Source organism: Paramormyrops kingsleyae, chromosome 17 (assembly GCF_048594095.1).
Source record: "Paramormyrops kingsleyae isolate MSU_618 chromosome 17, PKINGS_0.4, whole genome shotgun sequence".
In the NCBI taxonomy this organism is placed as follows: domain Eukaryota; kingdom Metazoa; phylum Chordata; class Actinopteri; order Osteoglossiformes; family Mormyridae; genus Paramormyrops; species Paramormyrops kingsleyae.
In genome coordinates, this window is record NC_132813.1 from 8,218,285 (window position 1) to 8,231,360 (window position 13,076).

Consider the following 13,076-nt stretch of genomic DNA (forward strand, 5'->3'; position numbering starts at 1 on the left):
CCACAGGAAGACCATGTACCCAGGTGCAAGAACTTACACCAGAGCGATCTGCTCGTCTTATCAAGGAGATTCTCATGACTGTATGGCCCTCTAGAGATTTTAGTGTTGAGTGGAACCCGGGGAATCGAGAGAAGAAACATCCTGTCCTTCCCTGGTTAAAGATGGTGTGGAAACATCTTTACATCAACTTTCCCGACGACCTTAGTATTTTGGAAGAGATGCCTTTGATTCCGATTGTACCACTGGAGGACAACATGGTCTCTGTAGAGCTCCTACGCCTCAAAACTCCTTCCCCTATCATTCTTGTAGATGAGGAAGAGGCTCCGATTTCAGAGAGCCTGCAAGAGATCATGAAAAAGCTGGGTGGAGTCGTTATGAAAAAGGTTGATCCGTGTTTGCAACACCCCCTTCTAAAAAACTATATCCACCAGTCATGTCCCAGCTTGTTACTTCAAATAATGGATAGATCCTCAACACAGAAGTTGGCCAGCCAAGTTTCATCTTTCACTGACAAGCAGAAGGTTGCACTAAGAAGCTTCTTAGCTGGCTTATCAGATGTTACAGAGAAAGAAAAACGTATTCTTCAGGACCTTGCAATCTTTGAAAAAATAGGGCCCTGTACTGCGAAAGGCACACCAATGTTCATAGCATTAAGGGGAGCCAAAGCTTTGCATCACAAGGCCAAAGTTCCATCAGATGTCCAGTTGTCCTTCAGTGTGATTGACAGTAGTGATGAGGCCACCATCCGTCTGATAAAAATGCTGAATATTGAGCAGCTGAAAAGTGCAGAGTGTTCAAAGGTGATTGTTCAAGACATTGAGAAGGGGTTTTACTCCAAAGAAGAAGTTGCCCAAATTATGCTCTGGGTGCTCAAGCATTTGTTGTTTTTGAAAAATGAGGATCCTTCGGTAATTCATTGCCTTTCCTCTCTGAAGTTCATTTATGCTAATGAAGAACAGCCTGTTTCAGCCACAGACCTCTTTGATCCAGAGCTTGAAATTTTACAGGACCTTTTTTACATGGAAGAGAAGACTAGGTTTCCTCCAAGTACATATACTTCATCCCCTGATATCCTCCATTCTCTTAGACAATTGGGACTTAAAAATGAAGTTCAGCTCACTGAAAAAGACGTGATCCAAATAGCACATAGAATTGAAGTTTTATGTAGCAGTAAAGAGCCAGACTGGGAGCCCTTAATGAAGAAATCTAAAACATTGCTAACAATTCTAAACAAGCAGACCAAGTTAGTAAAGTCTTCAGAAGCTCAGACTTTACTTCAGAAGCTAAAATGGGTGGCAGTCTGTAAAGATCGACCCTTAAATTACCCAAAATCATTGGCTTGGATGGGAGATTCCTACAACATTTGTTCATTTTTGGAGATGTGTGATATATCTTATGCTGTTTTGGTAGGTTCCTCAGTTGCTCTTGTGGAGCGTACATCTGCAGGAATGAAGAAGGCTCTAAAGTTATCAACAGACCCTCAGGTAGATCAAGTTCTGCAACATTTAAAAGCAGTAAATGACTGGCACAGGTCTCAAGCATTTACTACAGAAGACTGGTATCAGTTTCAGCAGATACTTTTTGAAATTTATGATTTCATGCAAGCACATCTTGAAGAGGCCAGAGAGGCAATGAAATCACTGCCATTTGATTGGGTCTGGACTGGAAAAACATTCTCTTCCCCCAGTCAGACAGTCTTAAGACCCATTCCTGAACTAGATTTGCAGCCTTACTTGTACTCCTTACCAAAAACTATGACAAAGTTTCAAGGACTGTTTCAGTATTGTGGCTCAGTTGAAGAAGTTGTCCCAAGTCACGTGTTTGAGGTGATCAACACTATCAGACAAAGGTCTGAAAAGGAAATGACAAAAGATGAAAGTAAACACAATCTTCTTCTTCTGATAAACATACTGCGATGGCTATACAGCAGCCAGATTGCTGTAGATATTGACATGTATGTGCCCATACTCAACTACAAAGTCCCAAGCAAACTAGCAATGAAACCAATACATGAATGCAGCTACTGTGACATCAAAGTTGATGACCTAAATGACTTGCTTGAAGACGTGTCAGAACCTATCATTTTAGTGCACGATGACATTCCAATGAAGACTGCTGAATGGCTGAAAGTACCATGTTTGAGTACAAGACTGATAAATCCAGAAAACCTTGGATTTGAACAATCAGGCCAGCGAGAACCTCTTACTGTGAGGATTAAAAACATTTTAGAGGAGTACCCATCAGTCTCTGATATCTTCAAAGAGCTACTACAGAACGCAGATGATGCTAATGCCACAGAATGCAGCTTTCTGATTGACATGCGGAAAAATCTTGACATAAGAGAGAACCTGCTTGACCCTGGCATGACTGTGAGCCATGGGCCTTCATTGTGGTCATTCAACAACTCTGTCTTCTCAGATACTGATTTTCTAAACATCACCAGACTAGGAGGGTCAATGAAGAGATGTGAGGCTGACAAAGTAGGGAAATTTGGACTTGGCTTTAACTCGGTCTACCATGTGACTGACATCCCCATAATCATGAGCAGGGAGTTCATGATCATGTTTGATCCTAACATCAACCACATTAGCAAACATATTAGGGACAAATCAAACCCTGGAATCAAGATCAATTGGAGTAAACAGCAAAAACGATTAAGGAAGTTTCCAAATCAGTTCAAACCATTCCTCAATGTTTTCAACTGTCAGCTACCTCTTTCCCAAGAGTCACCATACAAGTATAATGGGACTCTATTTAGACTTCCCTTTAGAACAGAGCAAGAAGCATCAGTGAGTGAAATCAGTAGTGTTTATTACAACACTACAGATATTTATTCACTCGTTGATGAGTTCAGTATTTGCGGACACCGTCTCATCCTTTTCACACAACATGTTGGCTCCATGGTCCTGAAGTACCTGAAATATGAAGAACCCAACCCTGCAACTGCACAAGATGTTGTCACTATCAACAAAAGTGTCTGGTCATCTAAGGCATCATATGGACCTTTAAGCATCTTAAAAGCAGCAGCAAAAGTCATGAAAAAGGTCGCAAGCACTAACAGAGTACCTGCTGACATCCCTAAATCTGGCAGCATCATAAGGATTGTGGTTGAAGAGTTCCACAATGTGTTTCGACGTATCGTTGATCTCCATTCACCACTCTTCAGGGGTCCAGATGATGATCCATCTTCCTACTTTGAGACCGCTGCCAAAGGTGGTCAAATCAAAAGGCTTGCAGATGAAATGCCTCAAAAAGCAGTTGACCTCACTAATTGGTTGATTTGTTCATGTATGGATGTGAGCGAAGCCCTCAAATTCTCACTGAGTGAAAGTGGAAAACGCCTTGGACTTGTCCCATGTGGGGGTGTTGCAGTATTGCTTTCAGAGGGCGAGAATCGAACATGGACAGTGAAGACGAATCCTACCCCAATTGGAGAGATCTTTTGCTATTTACCTCTAAGGATCAAAACAGGATTACCTGTGCACATTAATGGCTGTTTTGCTGTAACATCAAATCGTAAAGAAATCTGGAAAACGGACACAAAAGGAAACTGGAACTCAGTTTTCATGCGGCACGTGATTGTCAAAGCATACTTAGCAGCTCTCAGCATGATGCGTTCCATGGCAGAAAGTGGAGAACTGGTCAAATACAATTACTATGCAGCATGGCCTGATCCAAGCCTTGTTCATGATGACTTTGCATTGATCAGTCAAGGAGTATACCAGGAAATAGCTAAGGGTGGTGAGGGTGACCATGCAAAGTTGTTCTCGGATGGCAAAATCTGGGTTTCAATTAAGTATGTAAGGTTTCTGGATGACTCCCTGCTCTGCAGGCCTGACATTGGTCCTGCTGCCTTCAAAATATTCTTAAAATACCTCCGGAAGAGTGGTTCCCAGGATCTCTGTGCAGTTGATTTGCCAGACTGGGTTAAGGAAGGCTTTGATGACGCTGGCTGCAAGGGTAAGCTTATGGAGAATACCTTGACGGAAAAACAGTTCTTCTCAGATGTGTTTTTCCCACACATTCAGGACATTGATAAAGCACTCCGTGACCCTCTAATGCTCTATGTTCTCAATGAAAAACTGGATGAATTTTCAAGCATCCTAAAAGAAACTCCATGCATTCCATGCTCTGGTCAGTCTCAGCAGCTTGTTCTCCCTTCCCGACTTATACATCCAGATGGGAGAGTAGCTAAGCTGTACAATAATGATGATGGGAGATTCCCAGAGGGAACATCAAAAGACTACTTAAACCCAGTATGTTTAGTCAAATTGGTGCAGCTGGGAATGGTAAAGGATGATCTTTCTTGGGAAGACCTCATTGAACGTGCTGAATCAGTGGCAATCCTGAATGAAAGTGACCACTCAGCGGCATGTCTGCGAAGCAGTATATTGTTGAGTCTGGTTGATGAAAAACTAAAACTTCGAGACACAAAATCTAGTGAACACTTGGGAAAGCTTCAAAGCATTCGCTTCCTTCCATTTTTGACCAAGCCAGCTGGTTTTTCACTTCCGTGGTATGGAAACAATTTTCTGCCTTCAGCTATGTTTGCTGCCACTGATCTGTACACTACTGACCACCAGGACACTGTCTGCTTGATGAAACCAATCCTCAATGAGAACTCACCATCTTTCAAAGGATGTGGCCCAATCACATTAGCTGTAAAAGACTTTCTGGGACTGATAAAAAAGCCAACAGTTGAACTTGTAATCAGCCAGCTAAAGGAGCTCTCTAAATCATTTGATGGTGTGACATTGTATCAAGAAAACATAACCAATGCATGCTATAAGTATCTACATGAAGAGATGTTGCAAAATGATGCTGGGAAGAAACAAATTGTAAAACAGCTCGGAACGTTCAACTCCATCCTTGTGGAAAACACATATGTTGAGCCATCAAAAGTGGCTTTCCACCTGAATTTTGACTCGGCCCCTCATTTATACCAGCTTCCGAATAAGTACCGAAATAGCTGCCGTGAGCTTTTTGAGAATGTAGGGGTTCTGTCAAACTTTACCATTGAGAATTTTGCAGCAGTTCTCGAAATTGTGAAAAAGGAATGTGGAAGGAAGCCACTGTCAGAGGACAATTTTCAGCTGTGTCGTAGAATAATCAGTGAAGGCATATGGAGTTTGATAAGAGACAAAAATCAAGAATACTGTCAAAGCACCTATGGAGAAATACTCTTGCCAGATACCAGTTTAACACTGCAGCCATCAAAGTCTCTGTGTTACAATGACTGTCCTTGGATTAAGGTCAGAGACTCAACAGTGAAATATTGCCATGCTGACATTCCCAGAGAGGTGGCAGTGAAATTAGGAGCTGTGCCAAAACGACACAAGGCCTTGGAGAGGTACGCGTCAAACATATGCTTCACAACCCTGGGAAGCGAGTTTGGGCAGAAAGAGAAGCTTACGAGCAGGATTAAAAGTATCCTCAACGCTTACCCATCAGAAAAGGAAATGCTGAAAGAGCTTCTTCAAAATGCAGATGATGCTAAAGCTACAGAAATTTATTTCGTGTTTGATCCAAGGAGCCATTCCACAGACAGAATCTTTGATGACCGATGGATTCCCATGCAGGGACCTTCCCTTTGCGTCTACAATAATCAGCCGTTCACCGAAGATGATGTGCGAGGAATACAGAACCTTGGCCGAGGGACAAAGGAAGCCAATCCAGGAAAAACTGGACAGTATGGAATAGGATTCAACTCGGTTTATCACATTACCGACTGCCCCTCTTTCATTTCAAATAATGACATTCTTTGCATATTTGACCCCCATGCTCGTTACGCTCCAGGTGCAACTTCTGTTAGTCCTGGAAGGATGTTTAGAGACTTGGACTCTGATTTTAGGACTCAGTTTTCTGATGTTTTAAGTTTGTACTTGGGAGCTCACTTCAAGCTGGAACGCTCCACAATGTTTCGGTTTCCAATACGCACAACAGACATGGCCAAGATCTCGGAGATCAGCACGGTTCCCGCCTCAGACAGAATGGTACAAAATCTGCTTGATAAGCTGAGAACAGATGGAGCTGAACTTCTTATGTTCTTGAATCACATGGAGAAAATTTCCATCTGTGAAATAGACATGAGTACAGGAGACCTAAGAGTTCTGTACTCAGTTACAGCTAAAATTACTGATGGAGATCGTTTAAAGCGAAAGCAGTTTCATGCATCTGTTGTAGACAGTGTGCTGAAGAAAAAACAGCTGACTCAAATCCCTGTCCAGCAGATAACTTACACAATGGACATAGAAGACTCAGATGGAAATTTAACAACATGGCTGGTTTGCAACCGATCTGGTTTCTCCAATATTGAGAAAGTTTCCAAGAGTGTAATCTCAGCACATAAGAATGAGGACATAACCCTCTTTCCACGTGGTGGGGTAGCTGCGTGTATCAGCCATAACTACAAAAAACCACACAGAGCTTTCTGCTTCCTACCTCTTTCATTAGAAACAGGTCTCCCATTTCATGTCAATGGGCATTTTGCTTTGGATTCTGCCAGAAGAAACCTATGGAGAGATGACAATGGTGTTGGCGTCAGAAGTGACTGGAACAACAATCTAATGACTACTTTGATCGCACCTGCATATGTGGAACTGCTGATTCAGCTGAAGAGACGGTTCTTTCCAGGACCAGATCCCACTATGACTGTGTTGCAAGGTACACCTATTCATGTTGTCAAAGACACTCTCAGGAAGTTTTTGTTCTTCTTTCCTGTCAATAGGATTGAAATTCAACCAGACTGGTATTGTCTTGTCAAAGCCGTCTACAACTGCATTCATGCTGACCTAAAGCGTCTTCTACCTGTTGTAAGGGCCCCGCATCTTGACAACACAGACATGCACTCAGCAATATACATCTCCTGGGTTAACACATCTACTGCAAATAAGGGCAGAGCATACTTTGACAACCTTCTTCAAGATGAACTGCAGCATTTGAAAAACACAGAATACAACATAAGCACAAGAAAAACAATTGCTGAAAATGTGTACAGGCTGAAGGCTTTGCTCTTGGATATTGGATTTAACTTAGTCTATAGCTGCGATGAGACCAGCAGCTTGTACTTCTGCCTACAGGATGCAGGGATTCCAGTGAGCTATGTGACCCCAGAAGATGTACGCAACTTCCTTCTGACATTTTCATCCCCAGACTCAACCTGCCAGGTGGGAAAGCTGCCCTGTCGGCTTCAACAATCCAATTTCAAACTTTTCCACAGCCTCAAACTTCTAGTTGACTATTGCTTCAAGGATGTTGAGGAAAATGAAATCAGAATAGAGGGGCTACCCCTGCTGATAACAATGGACAACATGCTGCAGGTTTTTGAATCGAAACGACCAAAGTTTTTAACAACACACCATGAGCTCATTTCTTCCAGAAAAGAGCAGTTCATGAACACAATGTACATGAGATATACCAGCGTTCTCATGAAATACAATGTGGCAAAAGTCTTTGACATCAGCAGTTTTGGGGAATTGCTGGGAGCCGTCCTGCCTCGTGAGTATCGAACAAGAACGTCTGTGAAGTGGCGAGACAACTATGCCAGTGAATCCTGGCTGAAAAGTGTATGGCACTTCATCAGTGAAAATATTGGCATCAGAGATGATCAGACAGACATGAAACCTAAATTTGAAACTGTTCTGGACATTTTGAAGGACTGGGCTTTGCTACCTGGGATCAAATTTATGGTGTCCACCAATAAGCTTGTGGTACCTGAGTATGATGTTCTGTTGCCTTTAAGTTTGATCCATGTAGCAATATTTCCAAATGCCCAGAATGACAAAGTCTTTCACACTCTCATGAAAGGAGGATGTATTCAGCTGGCAGTGAACAAAATCTGCTCCAAGGAGAATCCTGTGGTGCCACTTTTGGCACAACATACAGCAAACATAGAAAATCCCTCTAGCATCCTGAAAGCTTTGGAGTACATGATTCAGACATCTGCCTTCAAAACAAGTGGCTTGACTGACAAAGACTTTGAAGCACTTCTTTTGTACTTCAACTGCAATTTAATAAACTTGTCACCAGAGGATGTACAGAGTCTGAAATTGCTCCCATGTTACAAATCAGTTAGTGGTAGATTCATCAGTGTCTCCAACTTTGGGGCCTGCTATGTCCTCACAAAAAGCATCCCATCCGCAGATATGGAAAAATGGGCACACACAACATCCTCTGCTTTTCTGGTTGATAACCCACAATTGAGGGAACTCCATAGTTTCCTTGGGTGTATACCCATTGATGATTTAGAAGTCTACTTGAAGCATCTCCTGCCAAAATTTGACAGCTTGTCCCATGATGCAAAAATTGAGCATCTGATATACCTGAAAGAAAGACTTCTGAGCATGGAGGAGCCTTGTGGGATTAAAGACCAGTTGTATGAAAAACTGGAAAGTCTGTCATTCATATATGACTCGACAAACAGACTGAAATCAGCAAAAGCATTCTATGATCAAACTGTGAAGGTTTTTGAGGTAATGCTTCCTGCAAAATCCTTTATACCCACTGATTTCTTCAAGAAAATTGAACAAGCATCAAAGCCAAAGAATGGGACATCATTTCTTCCCTCGTGGATCACATTTCTTAGGAACATTGGATTGAAGTATGTTGTTTCCCAACAGCAGGTACTGCAGTTTGCAAAAGAGATCAGCATCAAGGCTCAGACTGAGAACTGGAATAAAGAAAAAACACAAACCATGGTTGATGTTCTCCTCGTTCACATTTTCAATGAAAGAACTGATCTTTTTGGGGGCACCTTTCTCAAAGAATTGTCGATGATACCATTTTTGTGCCCAGAACGTGCTCCTGCTGAACTTGTTAAGCTTCATGCTCAACACCAAGAGATGAGTGGCACTCTCCCTCTAATTCGCTTCAATGGGTCTCAGGTAAACCCGAAGTTCAAGCAAACTGATATAATCCAACTGCTCTGGACATCTTGCCCCATTCTTCCAGAAAAAGCCACTCCAGCTAGCATAAAAGACCAAGAAGGCAGTACGCATGTGGGCCAAGAGCAACTTGATCTAGTTTTGACTATGTTAAATGTCAACTTGGATCCACCATTGGATAAAGTGATAAGCAACTGCAAGAATATCTGTAATATATCAAACCTAGATGATGACGTGGTGAAAACAAGAAACAAAGTCCTCAGATGCACTTATGAGTTTTTAAATGCAGATAAGAGGGAGTTTAGATTTCAGCTACGAGGCGTATCTTTTGTCATGGTTGAGGAGGGATGGAAACTTCTAAAACCAGAGGAAGTCGTTATAAATCTAGACCATGAATCAGATTTCAAGCCCTACCTGTACAAACTTCCTTTAGAACTTGGCACGTTTCATCAGCTGTTTAAACTTCTGGGGACTGAAGACATCGTATCAACAAAACAATATTTGGAAGTCCTTTACCGCATTTACAGAAATTCAGAAGGTAAGCAGCTCGACCCAAATGAAATGAGGACAGTGAAGAGAGCTGTTTCAGGACTATTTAAAAGTCTTCAAAACGATCCAGTGCAGGTTCGCAAAGACTTGGAAAGCCTCAGAGATTTGACTTTTTATCTGCCTAGCCATGATGGCAGACTAGCGAAATCAACTGTTTTAGTTTTTGATGATGCCCCGCACTATAAAAGCAGAATCCAGGGTAATGTTGGGGTACAAATGCTTGTAGACATGAGTCAGTGTTACCTTGGTAAAGACCATGCTTTCCATACCAAACTAATTATGTTGCTACCCCAGAAGCTTCGACCCAGACTTCTGAGTAGCATTTTAGAGGAACAGCTGGATGAAGAGTGTCCAAAAATGTGCCAGTTTGGAGCTCTTTGTTCTCTTCAGGGTCGTCTGCAGTTGCTTCTGTCCTCAGAACAGTTTATCACAGGGCTAATTCGCATAATGAAGCATGAAAATGACAATGCATTCCTAGTGAATGAGGAAAAAGCCATTCGCTTATGCAAGGCTCTTTGTGAGGGTTTAAAAGTTTCTTGCTTTGAAAAATTGCAGACAACACTGCGTGTGAAAGGTAGCAGCCCTATTCCAAACAGCAAAAGTGAAACTTTGGCCTTTCTAAAAAGATATGGCACAGCAGTGATCCATCTCTACATTCAGCACTCTGACAGCAAAGACATCAACTTCCTGTTAGCACTGGCTATGACACTTAAATCTGCAACCGACAATTTAATATCTGACACCTCATATCTCATTGCTATGCTGGGGTGCAATGACATCTATCGCATCACAGAGAAGCTGGACAACCTGGGTGTCAAGTATGACTCCACTGAACCCTCAAAACTTGAGCTTCCTCTTCCAGGAACACCTATACCTGCAGAAATACACCATATTCTACTCATGGATCCCATGAATGTGTTTTACCCCGGAGAGTATGTGGGATACCTTGTTGATTCTGAGGGAGGAGACATGTATGGCTCCTACCAACCAACCTATACCTATGCCATCATAGTTCAAGAGGTGGAAAGAGAAGAGGAAGATAACTCAAGTTTCCTGGGGAAATGCTTCCAGATTGATATTGGATACAGTGAATACAAAATTGTGAGTTCCCTTGATTTGTATAAATTCTCCAGACAAGATGAAAGCACTCACATCCGAGACAGTGCCCCATCCACACCTACAAGCCCCTCAGAATGTCCTCCTTCCAGTCCACGATTAGGACCTCATCTTTTTCCTGGAAAGGATAATCATAGAGCTCTACCTTCGAAGCAATGCCCCAAAAATTTAAGAGTGAGTGCATTACCAGAAATACTGAAAGAAGTGACCTTAGTGATAGAGCAAGCTTGGAAACTGCCAGAATCTGAACGAAAGAAGATTATAAGGAGACTCTACCTGAAGTGGCATCCAGACAAAAATGCAGATAATCTGGAAATAGCTACTGAAGTCTTTAAGCACTTGCAGAATGAGATTAGCAGAATGGAGAAGCAGTCCCTGGCAGAACAGACTGCAGACCGAGCATCCAGGAGGCCTTTCTCGACGTCTTCCACTCGCTTCCAGTCTGAAAAGTTTTCATTCCAAAGGTTCTACACGTCGTGGAACCAGGAAGCTACAAGCCATAAATCTGAGAGGCAGCAGTTCCGGGAGCAGTACCCAACCTTTGCGGGCTCATCGCATTCTAACCGTTATTTTGTGCCGCCATCCTTCAAATCCGTGGGGAACCCTGTGGAGGCGCGGAGGTGGCTAAGGCAAGCAAGGGCCAACTTCTCTGCAGCAAGGAACGACCTCCACAAAAACGCCAACGAGTGGGTGTGCTTCAAGTGCTACCTGGCGACTAAGTTAGCTTTGATAGCAGCGGACTACGCCGTCCGAGGGAAGTCCGACAAGGACGTGAAACCCACGGCCCTGGCGCAGAAGGTGGAGGAGTACAGCTCGCAGCTTGCAGGGCTCGCTAAGGATGTGCAGATTCTGGAGGGTTACGGTGTGGACAGTTTGAGAACTCGCTATCCCGACCTCCTGCCTTTCCCCCAGATCCCCAATGACAGATACACATCCGAGGTGGCTATGAGAGTGATGGAATGCACAGCACGTATCATCATAAAACTCGAGACTTTTGTGCAACAAAAAATATAACTCATTTTCCTGTAAATGTAACTGTCCAATTAAATACGACCGTGTGCATAGATTCCCTAGCCAATAGAAACCTAGCGGCTGTGTGCAATGTTGATAAATATATCGTCGTGTCAAGGCAAAAACATGTATACAGCTGGCAGCTTAGATATGCAGTATTGATATTGGTACAGTATTTAAGTATATGGCTGCTTCATGTGAAACGAAGCTGTCTGAACCTGACAATGAGTTACTGAGACTTTACCTTTTAAAAATCACAGTTAATCTTCTAGTTAGATCGCTGTACATACGAGAAGCCCAGCAATACTTTTTTTAAACCAAAGTCCCATGATATATTTTTTCCTCTTGAATATAAATATAAATATGCTGCTTTTTTTACTTTCAAATTTTATAAAAATGCATTTTCCTGTCATAAAACATCGGTCGTCTGTAGATTTCTTACCATCAAAAGGCAGGAATTGTATTGGCAGGACATGAATACAAACCAACTGAATAAATATGTTGTTTTTTTATATATAGGTTGGTTTCTGTTGTTTTACTTGTTTTGGTTCTAAGGGTCTTGATATGTTGTAATGTCTGTGTACCATATTTTATCACTTGTAAATGAATCAGATAAAGCACTTTCTCAAAACACTTTTTTTGCACTTGCACTCCTGTGTCTCAAGTCTGGGAGAATTTGCGTATGAAACACAGTTATGAATGTCACAAGGTTACTCATATACTGTGTTTATTTTTCATTTTCAATGTTCATTTGTTACAAGTTTGTTGACCTTCTGGCATCCAGCTTACTTGTTTCTTTGTCGCCCGGGAAATGTATTTCTTCAGTGTCGTCTCTACTGGAGCACAATCGCATAATACTAAATAATATACTGTAACTTTATACCATAGTCTCGCATACGTCTCTGTGAGAACGAGCGATCTTTGAGTGCTCACATTGGGATATTATGCTAAAACCAGATGACCAAATTAAGTGGGAAATAGATTGTTTATGCAAAATGTTAGCAGGTTTGTGTAGTTTGGGGTAGATCTATCTTGGCCTGTGAAACAAACTGGAATACAGTATTTCATCTTTTCTACAATGCAGCATCCTATGCTGTGTTTAAGCTGATTCTTAAGTTCTGCTGCAATCTTCGTCATTATAATCAAACATGCAGGTTATCTGACATACACATATGGTGCTCATTTTGAACCGACTGTCCTTATTGTTGTATTTTAATTTAGTACATTTTCAATGAATGTTTATTGGGACTACAATATTAAACACTGGCAATGAAGTGGGCTGTTATTTTTCTTGTGTAATGTGTGTATTTTTATTTAGAAGTCTGATTAATTCTTATTAATTCTTCAGTGCTGGCAGACTCGAAAAATCCGAGTATGGCCTTTCCTCTCAGCAATGGGTTTTCCTGCTGATGTACATAGTGCTGTAGTCGTCAGAACCCCCTTTAATGCTTGGTAATGTTTGACAAAAATATTAGTCACTCTTCGCAGTTTAATTACTGTGAAATATAATTCAGTAGG

General features: G+C 41.9%; 1 protein-coding gene across 2 annotated transcripts in view; it reads left to right on the forward strand.

Moving 5' to 3' along the window:
• sacs (sacsin molecular chaperone) overlaps positions 1-12,832 on the forward strand; it is a 29,809-nt gene extending 16,977 nt beyond the window's left edge. For both annotated transcript variants that reach the window (XM_023813766.2, XM_023813767.2), the window contains one exon: positions 7-12,832. In XM_023813766.2, the coding sequence (XP_023669534.2) occupies positions 7-11,561 (11,555 nt within the window). In that variant the 3' untranslated portion in view covers positions 11,562-12,832. The remainder of the gene's footprint in view (positions 1-6) is intronic.
• The last annotated feature ends 244 nt before the right edge of the window (positions 12,833-13,076 follow it).